General features: G+C 45.9%; 1 protein-coding gene across 1 annotated transcript in view; it reads right to left on the bottom strand.

Annotated features, from left to right (window-relative positions):
- LOC115481402 (parathyroid hormone/parathyroid hormone-related peptide receptor-like) overlaps positions 1-20,921 on the bottom strand; it is a 115,249-nt gene that overhangs the window by 75,497 nt on the left and 18,831 nt on the right. Inside the window, 4 exon segments of the mRNA XM_030220490.1 lie at positions 1,977-2,071; positions 2,603-2,727; positions 9,578-9,688; positions 13,043-13,148. Of these exon segments, the coding sequence (XP_030076350.1) occupies positions 1,977-2,071; positions 2,603-2,727; positions 9,578-9,688; positions 13,043-13,148 (437 nt within the window).

The following is a 20,921-nucleotide window of genomic DNA, read 5'->3' as shown; positions in this document are numbered from 1 at the left end:
TGTGACTCTGGGCAAGTCACTTAACCCTCCATTGCCCCATGTAAGCCGCATTGAGCCTGCCATGAGTGGGAAAGCGCAGGGTACAAATGTAACAAAAATAAAATAGATACTATTGGAGATTCTACATGGAATGTTGCTACTATTGGAATTCTGTTGCTACTATTGGAGATTCTACATGGAATGTTGCTATTCCACTAGCAACATTCCATGTAGAAGGCTGCGCAGGCTTCTGTTTCTGTGAGTCTGACGTCCTGCACGTACGTGCAGGACGTCAGACTCACAGAAGCAGAAGCCTGCGCGGCCACATTGGTGTGACTCTGGGCAAGTCACTTAACCCTCCATTGCCCCATGTAATACGTGCAGGACGTCAGACTCACAGAAACAGAAGCCTGCGCAGGAATGTTGCTAGTGGAATAGCAACATTCCATGTAGAATCTCCAATAGTATCTATTTTATTTTTGTTACATTTGTACCCTGCGCTTTCCCACTCATGGCAGGCTCAATGCGGCTTACATGGGGCAATGGAGGGTTAAGTGACTTGCCCAGAGTCACAAGGAGCTGCCTGTGCCGGGAATTGAACTCAGTTCCTCAGGACCAAAGTCCACCACCCTAACCACTAGGCCACTCCTCCGCTCAAACATGGAGACCACTACTGAGTAATATGCTTAATAAGCTGTTCCATATTTATCATAATCTGGCTCCCATTTAATACTGTTACTGTAAGTTTTTCCTGAGCTGTTTTTCAGGAAATTAAGGTATGAGAGCTGGGCACACGTGTCATGTTAATATTGCCCCCTGCACCGCATTTACCATTCAACTGCAGAAGAATAGAAGAGGACGAGTCCCCCAATGTGGTGACAACTGCTTTGTGGCACAGGGGGAACCCCCTTAGGGTTTTGGGTTAATGAGGCAAATGAGTGATAATTTTGTGTCAAGTCATGCTGGGGCCCTGAGCTGGAACCTTACTGGCTCTGCCAATGCCCTGTTCAGTCTGACGAGAAAGAGAAGGTAGTGTCAGCCAGGGGCGTAGCCAGACCTCATGGTGGGAGGGGGCCAGAGCCCGAGGTTGGGGGCACATTTTGAGTGCCACCCTCTCACCGCCACGCCTTGCCTCGCCCCCTCACAAGCAAATACTTTTCTGGCAGGGGTCCCCAACCCCTGCCAGGCGAAGCCTTCTTCAGCCACATTCACTGCCTGTCCCCTGCTTTTCTTTGCACAGGAGAAGCAAGAAGAAAGAAGAGCAGGGGCCAGGCAGCGAACGTGGCTGTGCCGGAGACCGCGCTGAAGAAGGCTTCGGCTGGTGGGGGTTGGGGTTCCCCGCCAGCCAAACCAGGTGCCCAGATGAAATTTGTGGGGTCCCAGGCCCCCGTGGCCCCCCATAGCTACGCCCCTGGTGTCAGCAGCCTGTATACCATAAACAAGGAAACAGTGTCGGTGGCCTATTCAGCCCGATGAAAGGAGATGTCCATCTTTCTAATCTACCCCAGACCCTGGAGGAGGAGGACAGATGCTGTTCTGTGTCTTCAGGGATGTCAAGAACAGGCAGTAAGAGGTAAATAAGTGGCGGTGAGGATGGGGTGAGAGAGAGACTGCTGGGGACATGGTGTAGGATTTAGAGAGAGGGAGATGGCTGGGAATCAATGAAGGAGAGTAGGGGTATGAGACAGGCCCACATCATTGTAACTGCTTGGGGAGATGACAGGGAGGGGCCTGGAGGGAAGGTTGGTCCAGATCCTCCTTTTCCTTCTATCTCAACTATCTCATCGCCTCGTGATGCAGTCCAGTTTTCTTTTTAATTCGTTTTTAGAAATTACCCCGAGACAGGTGGGGATTGGGCCCATCACTGAGTTAAAGCAGTGGGATCCAATAAAGAGGGTTGGCAGAGGTATCAGCCTTGGAAGAAGATTTCCTTCTCTGCTCTTAGCCAGCAGGGGACCTTCAGTCACAAGAGAAGGATTCCAGGACCTTTTCCTTACTTGAAGTAACACAGGAGGGAAACAGCAACAATGAGTGAAGCCAAGGAGATGGAATAACCAACGGTATACATCAGGTAAAGTCGATGAAACACGTCCTGTAATCAAGAAGACAGTAGAGGACCCCATCAGTCAGAAGCCTCTTCCTATGAACATGACATAATCCTATTTTTGTAAGATGGTATCACATACAGTAGGTTCTTCTACTGCGGTTAAAATTTCAGGGCAGGGGAGAAGAGGGCAGTGTGCCCACAGTGGGTGAGGGAGGGATCATGACAGTCCTTTACTGAGGTAAACTGCAGGAGGGAACACTTTAAAAGGGAAAGCAAATCTGTTGACCCTTATTTTTGATCTCATAAGAAATGCTGAAAAATGTCAAAAGTGTCACCAAAGAAATAGTTTGGGGAAAACCCCCCAAACCCCTTTCTTCTGGTTAGATTTGCCTGCAGGGTGTGTCTGCAGTACTGCTTATACAGATGTTGGCCTATATACAAGGGAAAGCAGGATCGTTCCCTGATGAGAGCTAATTAGAAATCCATGCAGCAGAGAGAGAAAGAAGCACCCTCTTTCATTTGATCACTTAGGGTCGCACAGGCACTTCGCAACAGCCTATTTTTCCCTCCCCTCACCTTCTCTTGGGTGCGTTGCTCTGGAGTGAAGAACTTGGTACATTCTGTATAATTTGCCCAAGTCTTGTTGATGCCGAGGGCCAGCTCCCATCTCCCCCCAGAGTCACACTTCCGGTAAGCATGCCCTGAAAATACAGATAGATGTAGGAGAAAATCAAAGGGTCCCTTAACGTGTATATTGAAGGAATACTTTGTGTATACAGCACCCTTCAAGCACACTGAATCCAAAGGGCCTGTAATATCTTAGAGGCATGCATGCAGCCACCTATGGGAGGGTTGCATGGAGGAGGCAAAGCTCTGGTTCTTGGACTGCATTAAGGGGGTCTTTTACTAAGCCCACGGTAGCGTTTTTAGCTTGCGGTAGAAATTGGCGTCTCAGCGTTTACCACCAGCTGATTTCTACCAAAGGCTAAAAACGTTAAATGTTTCTAGGTGGAAGAAATCTAGTATTTCTCTGCTCGATTTGGCAGTCGACAGTAGAAGGACTGAGTGAAGACCTGAAATTGAGGTATTCCCCTTGAGAAAGCCAGAGTAGCAAAACAGGCACCTGTCGGGGCATCAAGATTTGGGGAGTTAAAAATTCACAAACACTATGTCCAGATAAGTGATAATTGAGAGTCTGCCATTACCAAGTACAGTTATAAGTTGTGATATTCCTGTAAAGACAAAGAACAATTTCAATAGTCCTGCATTTTTGGAAATTTAGGCAAAGGAAGGAAAACATTAGGCAGATTAAAAGATAAAAAGATACAAATTTTGTGAAAGAAAAACCATTTAGACTACATGCAGACTAAGGAGGAAGGGGGTACGTCAATGATTACATTATGTCACTGAAAGGGCAGCACCGGTGAGAGCACAAAAGTAGGCCCGGTGACCACATATGAGACCTCCCCTTACCAAAGCAGGAATCATAAAATTAGATCTCAATAAATCAGACCCCACATTGTGTCATCTACCATTTTGATACATTTAGAAATGGACAGACAGGCATAAGGAGAAAATGGACACAACCTCACTCGGGTTGGCGTGCGGTTTCCACCCCCAGCGCTTGCCATTTCTGGTGCCACAAAAATATTTTCTATTTTTGTAGTGCTGGTGCTTACCCTGTCGTAATCGGGCAGCGCACGATGCTGCCGGATTAGCGCAGGAGCCCTTACCGCCATCTCAAGGGATGGCGTTAAGTACTCCCCTCCCCCCACGAAATGGCCACACCGAAAGTGGTTCACTTGCTGCATGGCCATTTCTTTTTGAGAAAAAAAGACAGCCTTTTACCTGCTGCTGTAAAAGTGGGCCTCAGCGCACGTCAAAAACACGCGCTGACGCTAGCGCAGCCCCCCCCCCCCTTTTACCACAGCTTAGAAAAAGGACTCTGCCGAATGTCTGTGGCAGGATGGTTTCCTTTACTGTGAAAGAATATATTTTTATTTAATGGCATTAAATGCTCAATGCAATGTATAAACATTCTGTACACAAAAATCCATGACAATTGTTTTTCAGAAGCCAATGAAAAATCAAATATAAGTTTGCATTGACAATTTGGGTCGTAGGTTTTATTTTGCATTTCATACATAAGTTTAGCCAGAAAAGTGCTGATTTTTACTTCTATTTCTATGAATTTTTATCCTGCAGATCTGAAATATAAAATCAAATGCATTACAAAAAGTTTCAGACCCCAAAAAGAAAGTAGAAAGGAGGCTCAAGGTGTCTGCAGCAATAAACAGGAAAGCACCAAAGCAGACACTGAAAGGTCCAAACCAGTCTTTATTGCGCCAACCATCCTTGGGAGGGGGTAAGGGAATTGAAGCAACTTCCCCATGCTGAACACTTTTTGGGGACCCCATACCCTTGTGGTAGCTCAATCCCTGCACCCAACCATAGAGGTCAGTCACAATGTGATTTTCCCCATTCCCACCAGTAGGAGGCATGAGGGGAAGAAGGGGAGAGGGAGAAAAGCACCATATGTTTGGGAGGCGGTTGAGAGAAAGAGAGAGGCTCCACTGTAATCTCTTCTTTCTCCCCCACTGGTGCTTTTCATTCTTGCTCCCCCCCCCAACCAATATACAGTGGTGGAAATAAGTATTTGATCCCTTGCTGATTTTGTAAGTTTGCCCACTGACAAAGACATGAGCAGCCCATAATTGAAGGGTAGGTTATTGGTAACAGTGAGAGATAGCACATCACAAATTAAATCCGGAAAATCACATTGTGGAAAGTATATGAATTTATTTGCATTCTGCAGAGGGAAATAAGTATTTAATCCCTCTGGCAAACAAGACCTAATACTTGGTGGCAAAACCCTTGTTGGCAAGCACAGCGGTCAGACGTCTTCTGTAGTTGATGATGAGGTTTGCACACATGTCAGGAGGAATTTTGGTCCACTCCTCTTTGCAGATCATCTCTAAATCATTAAGAGTTCTGGGCTGTCGCTTGGCAACTCGCAGCTTCAGCTCCCTCCATAAGTTTTCAATGGGATTAAGGTCTGGTGACTGGCTAGGCCACTCCATGACCCTAATGTGCTTCTTCCTGAGCCACTCCTTTGTTGCCTTGGCTGTATGTTTTGGGTCATTGTCGTGCTGGAAGACCCAGCCACGACCCATTTTTAAGGCCCTGGCGGAGGGAAGGAGGTTGTCACTCAGAATTGTACGGTACATGGCCCCATCCATTCTCCCATTGATGCGGTGAAGTAGTCCTGTGCCCTTAGCAGAGAAACACCCCCAAAACATAACATTTCCACCTCCATGCTTGACAGTGGGGACGGTGTTCTTTGGGTCATAGGCAGCATTTCTCTTCCTCCAAACACGGCGAGTTGAGTTCATGCCAAAGAGCTCAATTTTTGTCTCATCTGACCACAGCACCTTCTCCCAATCACTCTCGGCATCATCCAGGTGTTCACTGGCAAACTTCAGACGGGCCGTCACATGTGCCTTCCGGAGCAGGGGGACCTTGCGGGCACTGCAGGATTGCAATCTGTTATGTCGTAATGTGTTACCAATGGTTTTCGTGGTGACAGTGGTCCCAGCTGCCTTGAGATCATTGACAAGTTCCCCCCTTGTAGTTGTAGGCTGATTTCTAACCTTCCTCATGATCAAGGATACCCCACGAGGTGAGATTTTGCGTGGAGCCCCAGATCTTTGTCGATTGACAGTCATTTTGTACTTCTTCCATTTTCTTACTATGGCACCAACAGTTGTCTCCTTCTCGCCCAGCGTCTTACTGATGGTTTTGTAGCCCATTCCAGCCTTGTGCAGGTGTATGATCTTGTCCCTGACATCCTTAGACAGCTCCTTGCTCTTGGCCATTTTGTAGAGGTTAGAGTCTGACTGATTCACTGAGTCTGTGGACAGGTGTCTTTCATACAGGTGACCATTGCCGACAGCTGTCTGTCATGCAGGTAACGAGTTGATTTGGAGCATCTACCTGGTCTGTAGGGGCCAGATCTCTTACTGGTTGGTGGGGGATCAAATACTTATTTCCCTCTGCAGAATGCAAATAAATTCATATACTTTCCACAATGTGATTTTCCGGATTTAATTTGTGATGTGCTATCTCTCACTGTTACCAATAACCTACCCTTCAATTATGGGCTGCTCATGTCTTTGTCAGTGGGCAAACTTACAAAATCAGCAAGGGATCAAATACTTATTTCCACCACTGTACACACAATAGTGCCTTCCTCTCTATCTCCCATGCTCTCTCTCTCTTGTTTTTCTCCCCCCCCCCCCCCCATTTTAGTATATTTTTCACTCTCCTCCCATAAGTGCCAAGCTTTTGCCCCTTTCTCACCTCACCTGCCTTTGGCCTTCACCTCCTCCTCCTCACCCTCTGTCTGCTGAGTTCTGGGTTCCAGGAGCACACAGGAATATGGGCCTGCTGTTTATGTTTCTTCTCCTGTCAGAAATCACAGGCTTGATTAGGGAGCAGAGGGCTATTCTCTGTCGAGTGAGATGTGGAGTTACTACTAGCCAGTATAGTTGCCCATGCTATGACATGGAACTACAGAGCTTATTCCCAGAGAACAGCCCTGCACTTCCTGCTCAAGGTCCTCCCCACCCAAGCAGTCTGCAGAGGAAGGAAAGGAGGGGTTGAGACTGACCAGAGATGAGCTATTCTGCTCCCTAATCCAGTTTGTTCCTTTATGTCATTTTCTGTGTCCTCTCCTCCCCTCCCCACCTATCCATTCTAAGGAAGAAATAGGGATGGGATGAGGGTGCAGCAGACAGATTAGAGAAAAGATAATCTGATCCCTAATTCAGCCCATTCCTTCTTGTTATTTCCCATTGGCTGTTATAGGGGTGAAAAGGTGCCAGCTAGGGGTTGGCCAGATTTCGTTTTGGTTTTGGATTCAGCACCAAAACTAGCCCAAAATCCAGATTCAAGTCATTTTCAGCTGAAATGGAACTCCCCACCCCGACCCCCTATTTTGTGCTGTCGCCACCACTAGCCTGGGCCAGCCCTCTGACCAAACACCCATCCTCCTGGACCACCCACCAACTTCGCCCTTCCCCACCCCTCACCTGTGGGCCTGCCCTGGGCCTACCTTCTAAAAGCCCTGATGGTCTAGTAGCCTGTTTGGAACAAGAGCGATTCCCAGTCGCTTCTGCTTCTGCCTACTCCATAATGAAAATGGTGACCATGACTTCCTGTGGCAGCCTTGTGAGCATGGGCGTAGTTTGACTGTTTCATTTGGGGGGGGGGGGGCAAAGGATGGGGCGGAGCATATTAGCATATTCATTTGTATGTATATATATATACTAATATGGAGGAAGGAAGGGAAAAAGAGCTGGCTCTTTTTATATTAACATCTTAGTGGCTACAAAGCTATTCTGTAAATGTTCCAAGTTGTATATTTGCCTCCAGACTTGACTCAAGCAACAATAAGTTTTCTTTGCAGAACTCAAAACTCCTTCTTCCAGTATTCCATTCTCTTTTTAGTCTCCCAGATCCCGGGTTTTCCTCCATTTTTCCCTCACATTTTCACCTACATTGTTCTCTTCCATTGTCTCCTTAACTTACATTCTTCTTATGTGTATCCCAAATGACAAAGATGACGAAGACTTAATCTTCTTTGCCGCAGCGGCGAATGGCCAAGCGTAAAAGCAGCAAGCAAGCGCAGCCAGGCTCAAGTACTCCATCCTTCGCTTTCTGAATCCTGCCCTCTCTGCGTCCCGCCCGAAAGGAAATGACATCAGAGGAAGGCGGGAATCAGAGAGGGCAGGATTCAGAAAGCGAAGGACGGAGTACTTGAGCCTGGCTGCGCTTGCTTGCTGCTTTTACGCTTGGCCATTCGCTGCTGCGGCAAAGAAGATTAAGTTGTTTTCGTCATGTTCATCGTTTGAGGGGGCATTGCCCCCCTCACCCCCCCCCCCCCCCAGTCTACACCCATGCTTGTGAGACTGCCACGGGAAGTTGCAGCCACCATTTTGAGATTGGAAATGGCATGAGAAGGAGTGACTGGTTCCAATCCCAAAATAGCTGTCTGCGGAGAGTGGTGGCTGCCATTTTCACTACACAGTGGGTGGGAGCAGAAACTTGGAATCACTCCTGCTCCGAAGAGGCCACTAGACCACTCGGGCTTTTAGAAGGTAGGCCTGGCCTGGGGTGGGGGGAGGGTGGAGTTGGTGGACAGCCTGAGAAGATGGATATTTTGTCGGGGGGTATTGCACCAGCCTGGTCCAGGGAGGACAGGCTTGCTGTGGTGTGTGTGTGTGTGGGGGGGGGGGGGGGGGGGCAGACTACAGTTTCTGTTTTAGCTTCGGTTCCAGGCAAAACTGAACAGTGAATTTCAGCCGTAGATTCAGTTTCAGCCAGAACTGAAAGCCCCAGTTTCGGTTGCCCTTTACTGCTAACCTAGGTACTGACTTTCATTGGTGGGGAAAAAACCAGTGAAATTCAGAGTGGAGAAGTAGCTTAGTGGTTAGATTAGCAGCCTGTGATACTCTGGCTTGAGACTTTGAGCAGATCATTTCATCCTCCATTGCCAGAGGAATAAATGTGGATTTTAACCCCTTTGGGAAGGGAAAACCCACTGTACCCGTATAGAACTCACCTTTAGCTTATATTTGGGAAGGTGCCTAATCATTTCTACAATCCAAAGCCCTTGTGGCAATATGGTAGGCAAAGTTATTTTAAAGTTGCCATTGGTCACCTGATCGTGGAGTTCACAGGCAAAAAATATCTTGAGGATTGATGGTCACATGACAACTTCCTGCTAATGAAATGATGGCCAAAAGCCACTATAACCTGGCTTCTGGAATTCTGCCATTTTGTACATACTTATTTATTTATTTATATGTTGCATTTGTTATACAATCATTTGCAGGCATCATAGTGGTATACAATACCAAATGTAAACAGAGTACAATTCAAAACAAGAATAACTTTTCAACTACACATACCAAGAACTTGCACAAAAGGGGTGGGATGCATAGCAAAGCAAAATATACCATAAGTAAATAAGCATTGCCATACTAGGACAGACCGAAGGTCCACCAAGCCCAGCATCCTGTTTCCAACAGTGGCCAATCCAGGTTACAAATGCCTGGCAAGATCCCCAAACAGTACAGTACATTTTATGCTGCTTATCCTAGAAATAAGCAGTGGATTTTCCCCAAGTCCATTTTAATAATGGCTTATGGACTTTTCTTTTAGGAAGCTATCAAAACCAAACCTTTTTTAAACCCTGCTAAGCTAACCACTTTTACTACATTCTCTGGTAACGAATTCCAGAGTTTAATTACACCTCATAAATACCTCATAACAATTATCGCAGAACACATAAGGTAAGGAAACTAATTACCTCATTAACGCAGCAAAAGCCAAATCCAGTATTACAGATTTGACTTCAGTGGTGCTCTTCCAGTTAGCAGTTATACTAAATTGTCTAAGAAGGGAGTACAATTATGAACCATTCAAATGCAGGGGAATCCTTCCACTCTCAATGGGATCGTATCATGAGAGATCAAGAAGAAAGATTACCTCTGTGGTTAAAGTCATAGATGTAGTCTGGACACTGGGCTGATACCAGTTCATTCAGAAATCCCTCAGGCCAGCAAATGATTCCATCCCACTCTGGCATGCAGGCAAGATCTACAAAATATCCCAGAACATCCCAACATTAGCAAAAAAAGATGAAAGGACTGAAAGACTGGGAGGGGGAGAGGGCCAGCTTCACTTTTGTGCTGACTGTGGGGATTTTCTTCTGCCAGGGGGTGGGACAGAAAAGAGCAGCAGCAGTCAAAGCAAAGTAGAAGGTCCTGAGAGTTAGATAACTCAAAAAAGCAATCAGTGCTTCTCAAGCTGGTTTTGGATTACCCACCCCCTGTGGCCCACGGAACAAATGCAGCCTGTCATTGAATTTTATACAGCCCGTGAGACCAGGGGAAATATGTACAAAAAACGCCATTAACCCGAGTTTGGGCTATTTTAAATACTGTATTTCACAAATGTTTTCAGAATAGCAGCAGTTTGTTTCCATCACTTTTAGTTAAAGATTTTATGTATTTATTTATTAATTCATCATAGAAGGTCTTTGGAGCTCTGTGCATTTCCGGGTCTGATATTAGGTAATGTTGTAGCCCGCTAGGATGGTACTGAAATCATGTGGCCTTCTCTGTGTAAAGGCTGCCCCACCCCTGCCCTATCCAGTCTGGTTTTCAGGATATGCAAAATGAACATGCATGAGAGAGACTTCAATATAGTGCCCCTATTGCATGCAAATCTGTCTCATGCATATTCATTACTAAATTCTTCTAATGAGATCAAAACCTTTCCCTCCAGGCACATACGTATTATAAAATTAATTGCATGACTGCATAATAGAACAGTTACTATCTTTTTATTAACTTTTCAATATGCACATTTATATACTTATTGCTCTCTTTGTGCTTGTATCACTATGCTCATACCTCATTCATTCCCACTATAAGATTTACGGTACGAATTTAAGTATTTATATAATGCTGGGTTAAATGTTAGGGGAAGGATGGGCTCTGAAGCAGGATCAGTTAAACCCCTGATGAGGCCAGTGGGTGAAACGCATTGCAAGCGTTGGGTTTGACGAATATCAATACAAGGATGCTGATTCTACTTGTGGATCTACCATTAGAAGGAAAATGGAGATCAACTGAAAAAATATTAGCTCTAGGAAGAGTTACAGACTCAGTTTAAAGTATTCCTTAAGGTTGGAGCAGATACTGTTGGACTTTTCTTTGGAGGAATTAGATGTGATCTTGAATAGAACTGCAGGAGTCCGTAACTTATTAATCCTAAGAAGATTGGAGCACTTTGATGGGACTTTGTGATATCTGAGCCTTATATCTTGCCTTGCCTTTATACATATACTATTGATATATGTATAAAATTGTAGTAGTTGATATGAATGGGGTGAAGTATGAGCAGTGCCGTAGCGAGGGCGGCTGACACCTGGGGCGGGTCGCCGCTGCACAACCCCCCCCCCCCCCCCCACCGGGTGCAGCACGGCGCCCCCCCCCCTCGGCACACACCCTCCCCCCCCCCCGGAGCACATTCTTACTTCAATTAGGAAGCGAGGGGTGGGCGAAAGGGCCGATCCGCCCCCGAGCTGCGTCGGTTCCGCTGGTTCCTTACTCTCTCTGCCCCGGAACAGGAAGTAACCTGTTCCGGGGCAGAGGGAGCAGGGAACCAGCAGAGCCGACACCCCCCCAGCGGCGTGCACCTGGGGCGGACCGCCCCACCGCCCCCCCTTCGTACGCCACTGAGTATGAGTGGGAATGAATGAGGTATGAGCATAGTGATACTAGAGACAGAGAAAGTACCTGTATATAATATGTAAACCACCTTGGTTGTACCACAAAAAGGCAGTATATCAAATACATAACACCACAACCAAAAAGATGTTCTACTGCTGCCTATACTGATCTTGCAATGTCCCAAGAATAGCATGAGAGCTCAGGAACCACATGGCTCACAGTCACGAGAGCCATGCAATGCCAGAAGAGAACATCTGTTCTAGAGACAGCATGAGTTAAAAGCCTCCAGAGAAGATGGCAGAAAGTTTATATTGGGGAGAATGGTTCCTGTGCCTTACTATGAAGAACATTATATTAAAGACTGTTCCCCTCCCACTGGTTTATATTAAAATAGCCTTGTTAATAAACCATACAACTTATTGTTGCTGAAAAACTGGGGATGGGGGGAAGCAGAGAGTGTACAGGAAAGATGAAGGAAAGGAGGCAGAGGAGGTACCCAAAGAGGGAAGCCACTGGGAAGGGCAGGGAACCACCAGGAATAGAGAAGGTGGGAAAAGAAATAAAGGGAAGAGAGTCAGAAGATGTCCACAAGAGAGGGAAGGAGGGAAGATGCAGAAGGGAGAAAAATCAGAGGTGAGAGAGGGACATAATAATTTAAAAAGCAGAGGAATAGGGATGGACCTATGAAAGGAAAGGGGGAGAGAGAGAATGAAAAGGATATTGAAGGCCCAACTTTTTTGTGAAGCCTTTATTATGGGTGTTTGATTTATTTTGTATGAGCATTTTTAGGTCCTCAGTGGGTTGACTGGGACTTGGAAGAACGGTAACTCAGCTTTTCTTTTCTCTCCTTTTATTGGGTGGAGTTCCTTACTGATAATGATTGTTTTGTTTTCTTGATTGTAGCCCGCTTTGATGGTTTTCCTTGCACAGTTTATCAAATAAATTTAACCTGAGCAAATAGGGCACAATAGGAGAGGGACAGAGAGGTGGTATGAGGAGGGGAGAGAGCTAGAAAAGACATGGGGGAGATGGAAGACTGAGAGGAGGTAAAGGAAGAGAAGGAGACAACTGGTTGGGAAATAAGGGAAAAGTGATTTAGAATCTGAGATGGCGCATAGAGAGTTAAAAATAGGTGAGATGCAAAAGAATGAGGGGTATGAAGTGGTGATGGGTGGAAGATGTGGAGAAGAGAGATAAGGAGAAGTGACATGGAAGAGCAAGAGAAACTTGGCGAAATGAGAAGCGTTATTGAAAGAAAAGTACCATGGAAATAAATCAGGGAAAGAAGCCAGAAGATGAAAGTAGAGAGATCATAGGGTTTGGGCAAAAATATTTGGGGGCTCATTTTCAAAGCACTTAGACTCACAAAGTTCCATATGTTCCTCAAAATGTAATATCATCTCCCCTCCCCCCTGAAATATCTAGTCTGCTTTTTACAGTGGACCTGGGTTCACTCTGACCCTGCAATCGTGATCTTTAAATCCCTTAAGCAGGACCCACAGCTGAATCTCCCTACCCCACAGGGTCTGTGAACATTTCCTCCACTCAACCCAGGGACTAGGAGACCTGACTCAAGTATCACATAATGAGAGACACTCCCACTGGCCAAGCTGTTTTTTTTAACAACTCTACCACTAGCCTGGACCACATTCTAGTTCTAGCAACAAGCTGTCCTGCTTTCCTCTCTGCCTCTCCTAGCAAGTTCTTATCTTACCTTTTGTCTTCTCGGTCTGTGCTTTTATATTTCTCTGGCATTTTTCTTTTGCTTCAACCAACAAATAAATCTGTTCTTCTTTAGTGATGACATCATCTGTGTCTACCTATCAAAGAAAAAAGAAGCCCTGTCTTTTGTCTGCCATCCTCCATTTGCTCGTTCTTTAGTACATAGCACCATGTACCATGGTATGTTGGAAGCCTTGTGGGAGATGAGCAACATTGGCTGGAGCATGGGGATTTCAGGCAGGAAGATTCCCAGATAAGCCTCTGAAAATCCGGCCAGAATCACTTCATCATTAGTTTTATAACCCAAGAAAGAATTTAATAATTAGAGGTGAAATTCCATTCATGTTTGTGAGAGAAACTTTTCAGACTTGTGGACGTTATTCTAATCTAAACATTGCAGATTGCTTGATGTTAAATAATTTATAATTCACCCATTCAAAGTACAAGAAACATAAAAGCACTTAATTTAAAATAATTCAATGTACAAGCAGACCTGAAACCACTTTAAATTCCCTCTACAAATGCTTGCATAAAAAGGATACTTTTGAATGTCTTTTGGAAGCTTAAAAATAGGCATTCTGGGTCAGGCTAATGGTCCATCTAGGCCAGCATCCTGTTTCCAACAGTGGCTAGTCCAGGTCATAAGTACCTGGAAGAAACCCAATTAGTAGTAACATTTCATGCTATCGGGGCACGCAGTGGCTTCCTCTATGTCCATCTTAATAACACACTATAGGCTTTTCCTCCAAAACTTGTCCAGACCTTTTTTTTAAATCCAGATACTCTAACTACTGTTACTACATCCTCCAGCAGCAATTTCTAGAGTTTAACTACTTTTTGTGTGAAAAAATAGTTCCTCCTATTTGTTTTAAAAGTATTTCCATGCAATTTCATTGAGTGTCCCCAGGTCTTGTACTTTTTGAAAGAGTGAAAAATTGATTCAGTTCTACTCATTCTACACCACTCAGGATTTTATAGACCTTAACTAACCAGTTATGTGCCACTGAATATAAGAAACTGGCTCAGTGGCATAGTTAGGACTGAATGGGTCTTGGAGGGAAAACTTAAGATGGGCCTCCTTTAACACCATCATTCACAGGGTGGTGGGGATGGTCAGGGGCAAGGAGTCACATTTCCCAAAGCTGACATATTACAATTAGGGAAAAAAATACTTATTTCCTACCTTTATTGTCTGAACATTGCTTTGGTCCTAGTGTCTCTCTTCTGCTTTTTTCAGCTCTCTCCAGGGTCTTTTGTCCTTTTGTCATTTCTTCTCTATGTCTACCATCCATCTTCCTGTGTGTCCCAATCCATCTTGTCCAGTATCTCCCTTCTGTGCCCCTATCCCTATCTTTATCCCATATTCATCTCTCCTATGTGTCCCTATGTTACTCTGTCCAGCATATTCCTCTGTGTCCCTATCCCTCCCTGTGTGCCCAGTATAGCCCCTCTGTGTATCTGCCCCTGTGCTCTATCCACTGTTAGCATCTGTGTCCCCTGTTCCTCCACACGTCCAGATTCTCTCCTCTTCCTTTCCTCCTGCACCTCCACCCATGACCCCCCTCCCCCCTGGTCTGGCATCTCCTCTCTCTCTCAGCATCTCAATATCTCTCTCTTCCCTTCCCAATTCAGTATCTAACCCCTCTCTTCCCCCTCCACTTTGGTCCAAGTCTCTTTCTCTTTTCTTCCCCCCTCCTCCCCTCAAACTTAGTATCTCTTCAGCCTCCATTTGGTCCATGTCTCTCTCTCTCTCTCTTTTCCTAAGTCCAGCATCTCTCCTCCTTCCCCACCAGGTCAGACATCTATCCCCCCCCCACACACACCTGGATCTGGTATTTGTGTAGCTCCCCTCACCCACTGGTCCTCCATATGTTGCAATGCATTGCCGGCAGAGGCTGCACTGAAAGTTGCTGGTGGAGCCTTTCCTCTGCATGACCCACCCATAGGAAGTTGCATCAGCCCAGACTTAATGCAGCACTCTTATGCAAGAGACATATGACCTTACATTTTAAAGAAAACTATTAAGAGAGAAAAAGAACATCCCGTATCAAAATATCTCTCAGAGACCACTAATTGGGAGAGAGAAATAAATAAAATGATCAATAGAAAGCTATATTTAAATGCATAAAGAAGGCCCTATCTATTTTACCCAAATCAACAAGCTGTATAAACTTTCTAGTAGGTTGACCCCTCAATTCCCATCCAAATTCTGCTCTTGTGACTTAATAAACTCCTCAAGATGGACTGGTTCAGTAAACACATAATCCCATCCTTTAAATTTGATAAAACACTTTCTTTGGAAATTAAAAAGAAAGAACATGCAATGGAAAACAGCCTGGCACAGAGCTAAAGAAAAGTACATCAAATTTATTGTGCCCTAAATGAAACACCTAGGATGAATATGTAATCCCCTATTAGTTTGGGATTACTAAGGAGAATAAATCGCTGTAGGGAGTCATTGGGGGAGTGCTGGGAAGTCCCTGGGTGGTGGGAAGAAACAAAATGCAGATAAGAGAGAGAGAGAGAGAGATGAGTGAAAAGGAGGGAGGAGACTAGGAGGAGATAAAGTTAAGTGTTTGCCCTGTAAGTGTTTTTTTTTTCTTTTTGTGGTTTGGTTTTCTGTTTGTTGCTGAGGGGTCTTTGATTGCCTGCAAGCCCCTGCCAAGTGACCCAAGGAAGGAGAAGGGGATCCCATTAAAATGAAGTGAATCCATTGGCTAAAGAAAAGGAGAGCTGCTGTTAAGAGAAACATTAACTGTGAAGGAGAGCTCTGGGTGGGCAGTGGAAAGGCAGCTCTGGCAAGATATATATGCCAAATCTGGCATATTCTAGTCACTAAATAGAAAATAAAAATAATTTTTGTACCATTGTTGTCTGGTGTCAAAAAAATGCCTAGCCACCTACCCGGGGTTACCTTGTGGCCACTTAGAGGGTCTATCTCCAGCAAAGCTCAGGTGTGCCTGTACCTGCCACTAGTGCTCTACACTAGCATCCTCCTCCCATTGACTGGGTCACAACTGCCTCTGGGCAAGTCTCCTGCTTTCAAATTATCCCCAGTGATTTCTAGGTTACTAGAGGCCACACTCCCAGTGGTCCCACAGTTCCCAGAAAGCACTCACAGACCCAACACACAAACCACCGGGATTCTTTATCAGTCCAGACAAAGAGGCAATAAACTAAATTGTTTATTGTCTTGAAAATTGAACAGTGTACAAAAAATGTGCAATCAGCAAACAATAACAGATAACTGAAATATGGATCAATTATAACACTAACTAAACATTTGTTTACTTTCTAAAAAGTACCTGGGAAGATCACAACATATAGCTGCTCACAAGTTATCAAATGTAACTGTTTACAGGGTCTTAGCAAAGAGATCCTGCTCTCTTTTCTTCCTGGCAAAGACTGGAGCAAAAGCCAGTATTCTCCAAATGAAAATGAGCTCCTAGGCCAATCAGAGCCCAGAACAAGAAATTTTCAAAAATATACTGCTTCTTGCTTCCTGTTTGTGTGCTAAAACTAAAGAAAAGAGCATTTATTTCTCCGTAACAGCTTTACAGCAAAGAAACACCACCAGCTGTCCAAATAGGAGAAATACACTTCAGGAAATAATTAATGCAGGAAAATATCCAATACATTTTACAGGCTTAAAATACACTGTTTCTTCACATCTGGTCATTTAATTTTTCAAATCCTATTGGTCCAAATCTCTGGTTTCTGTTTCCCTCTGTCTTTCCTGTCTATTTGACATTTCTTCTCTCTCCATGTCCACCATCTATCTCCTATCTCTGTGTCCCTATATTTCCTTGTCCAGCATCTCCCCTATGTTTATATCCCCGCATCCCCATCCTTTGTGTACCCATGTATCCCATGCCAAGCATCTCCCTTCTGTATCCATTGTAGCATTGCACCTCTGTGCTTATATGCCATCTCAATACAGTATATCCCTGTCCCCATGCTCTCACCCAATGCCCATCATCTCCCTTCTGTTTTTCTATACCTCCCTCTGTCCCCTTTCTACCTCCCCCATACCAATGTGTTCCCCTCCCTATGTCCCATTTCTCCCTTCCCCACACCAATGTGTCCCTCTCTTCTCTGACCCCACCCCAACCAGCTCACACCTTTTTCAGTAGTATACATTCAGATGCACTTGGTATTTACCTGTCCTGGAGGGCTCACAACTAAGTTTGTACCTAAGGCACTGGAGAGTTAAGTGACTTGCCCAAGAACACAAGGAGCAGCAGTGGGATTTGAACCAGCCACCTCTGGATGTCAAGACCAGAGCTCCAACCACTAGACCACTCCTGCACTCCACTTAAGCATCTGGCTCATTCTCCCACTGTGGGTTCAGCATTTGACACCCTCTTCCTTTATCTCCTTGGTCCAGCATCTCTCTCCCTTCCCTATAATCCCAATCCCATCCCTCCTCATCCCATAGGTCCAGCACCTCTCTCCCTTTGCACCAGGCCCCCCTTGCAGGTCCACATCTCTCCCATTCCCTCCAGCCCCCCCCCCTGCATATCCAGCACTTCTCTCGCTTCGCTCCAGCTCCCCTTGGTCCAGCACCTCTCCCCTTCTGCCCCCACATATCCAGCACCTCTCTCCCTTCCCTCCCCCCCTGTATATACAGCGCCTTTCTCCCTTCCTTCCTTCCTTCCTTCCTCCCTCCCTCCCACATATCTAGAACCTGTCTCCCTTCCCTCCCACCCCCTACATATCCAGTACCTCTCTCCCTTCCCTCCCCTCCACTTGCAGGTCCACATCTCTATCCCCAGTGAAATTACTGCATTTGTTGGGCGTGACTTACTGCCCTTTATATGATAGTGGCCTAGTGGTTAGGGTAGTGGACTTTGGTCCTGGGGAACTAAGGAACTGAGTTCAATTCCCACTTCAGGCACAGGCAGCTCCTTGTGACTCTGGGCAAGTCACTTAACCCTCCATTGCCCCATGTAAGCCGCATTGAGCCTGCCATGAGTGGGAAAGTGCGGGGTACAAATGTAACAAAAAAATACTAAAAAAAAGATTTTAAAAACATTTCATATGAATTATCATCATTATGAGCCTATTTTGAATAGTACAAGGTTTTGTGGAATTGTTATATGGCTGAGTGTTTTAGAGGTTTTTATGATATTTAAGCCTACACTTCCCTTAAGACGATATATATGTATTATATCACCTGATCACATTCACACTTCATCACCCTCCCCCTCAGTCCCGCCCAACACTAACCACTACCTCCAGGAATCTCCAGGCTGTTGACCCCCCACCTTATCCGCTTGTATCTCTGATCTCCTCCCGTCCATCACGTCCTCCGAGTCTGTCGACAAGTCTGTTTCCAATTACAATGCCACTCTCTCCTCCGCCCTAGACACCCTTGCACCATCCGTTTTCCGTTTCACAAGGCGCACTAATCCCCAGCCCTGGCTTAACCCTTGCACCCATTACCTTTGCTCCTGCTCCCGATCGGCTGAACGCCTATGGAGGAAATCTCGCACCTATACTGACTTCATTCACTACAAATTCATGCTATCCTCCTTCCAGTCCTCCCTATTCCTCACCAAACAGGACTACTACACTCATTTGACTAATTCCCTCAGCTCTAACCCTCGTCGTCTCTTCGCCACCCTCAACTCCCTCCTCAAAGTGCCCTCCGCTCCCCCCCCCCTTCACTCTCTCCTCAATCACTGGCTGACTACTTCCGCGACAAGGTCCAGAAGATCAACCTCGAATTCACCACTAAACCTTCTCCTCCTCTTCATCCTATCACCCACTCCCTCAACCAATCAACCCAGGCCTCCTTCTCCTCTTTTCCTGATATCACCGAAGAGGAAACCGCCCATCTTCTCTCCTCCTCGAAATGCATCACCTGTTCCTCAGACCCCATCCCCACCAACTTACTTATCACCATCTCTCCTACTATCACCCCCCCATCGGTCATATCCTCAACCTCTCTCTCTCCACCGCAACTGTCCCTGACACCTTCAAGCATGCTGTTGTCACACCTCTCCTCAAAAAACCTTCACTTGACCCTACCTGTCCCTCCAACTACCGCCCCATCTCCCTCCTACCCTTCCTCTCCAAAATACTTGAACGTGTCGTTCACAGCCGTTGCATTGATTTTCTCGCCTCTCATGCCATCCTCGATCCGCTTCAATCTGGCTTTCACCCACTTCACTCGACAGAAACGGCATTATCCAAAGTCTGTAATGACCTGTTCCTCGCCAAATCCAAAGGTCATTACTCCATCCTCATTCTCCTCGACCTATCCACCGCTTTTGACACTGTCAATCACAACTTACTTCTTGACACACTGTCCTCTTTTGGGTTCCAGGGCTCTGTCCTCTCCTGGTTCTCCTCTTATCTCTCCCATCGTACCTTCAGAGTACACTCTCATGGTTCTTCCTCCACCCCTATCCCGCTCTCTGTTGGAGTCCCTCAGGGTTCTGTCCTTGGACCCCTTCTTTTCTCTATCTACACCTCTTCCCTGGGCTCCCTGATCTCGTCTCATGGCTTCCAGTATCATCTTTATGCTGACGACACCCAGCTTTATCTCTCCACACCTGACATCACTGCGGTAACCCAGGCCAAAGTATCGGCCTGCTTATCCGACATTGCTGCCTGGATGTCCAACCGCCACCTGAAACTGAACATGGCCAAGACCGAACTTCTTGTCTTCCCACCCAAACCCACTTCTCCTCTACCTCCACTCTCTATCTCGGTTGATAACACACTCATCGTCCCCGTCTCATCTGCCCGCAACCTTGGTATCATCTTCGACTCCTCCCTCTCCTTCTCTGCATATATCCAGCAGATAGCCAAGACCTGTCGCTTCTTCCTCTATAACATTAGCAAAATCCACCCTTTCCTCTCTGAGCACACCACCCGAACTCTCATCCACTCTCTCGTTACCTCTCGCCTTGACTACTGCAACCTACTCCTCACTGGTCTCCCACTTAGCCACCTATCCCCCCTTCAGTCCATTCAGAACTCTGCTACACTTCTTCCGCCTGAACCGATACACTCATATCACCCCTCTCCTCAAGTCATTTTATTGGCTTCCGATCAGGTACCGCATTCAATTCAAGCTTCTGCTACTAACCTACAAACGTACTCGATCTGCAGCCCCTCCTTACCTCTCAACCCTCATCTCCCCTTACATTCCTACCCGTAACCTCCGCTCTCAAGACAAATCCCTCCTTTCAGTACCCTTCTCCACCACCGCCAACTCCAGGCTCCGCCCTTTCTGCCTCGCCTCACCCCACGCATGGAACAAACTCCCCGAGCCCATACGCCAGTCCCCCTCCTTGCCCATCTTCAAATCTCTGCTTAAAGCCCACCTCTTCAATGTTGCCTTCGGCACCTAACCACCACACCTCTACCCAGGAAATCTAGACTGCCCCAACTTGACATTTCGTTCTTTAGATTGTAAGCTCCTTTGAGCAGGGACCGCCCTTCTTTGTTTATTTTGTACAGCGCTGCATAACCCTAGTAGCGCTCTAGAAATGTTAAGTAGTAGTAGTAGTATATATTATAAAATAGACTTAAAATAGGCATCTTTACCCAACTTTGATATGGGTGCCCTGTTATAAAATCACTTGCCACAGGAAAGTTTTTTCAATTCAAATACTTTTGAAACGAACTCCTTTTTACTTCAGATGTCTGCTTCCTGGGTTAGTTTGAATTTCCTTCCACTGCCCCAGTCATTGGTGGAAACCCTAATCCTGAAAAATGTTTCCCCATAGAGATGTCATTTTGCTTTGCTTTGTGGCATCTGATCTTATGCTCGTGTGAATTGATTCTTGTGTTTAATGTCTGGCCTGTTTCACCAGAGTAAACATTTCCTTCCTATTTTCTGCACTGAAGTAGAAGAG

Source organism: Microcaecilia unicolor, chromosome 12 (assembly GCF_901765095.1).
Source record: "Microcaecilia unicolor chromosome 12, aMicUni1.1, whole genome shotgun sequence".
Classification (NCBI taxonomy): Eukaryota; Metazoa; Chordata; class Amphibia; order Gymnophiona; family Siphonopidae; genus Microcaecilia; species Microcaecilia unicolor.
Note: the sequence above shows the minus strand (reverse complement) of the source record. Positions and strands in the feature narration are given on the sequence as shown.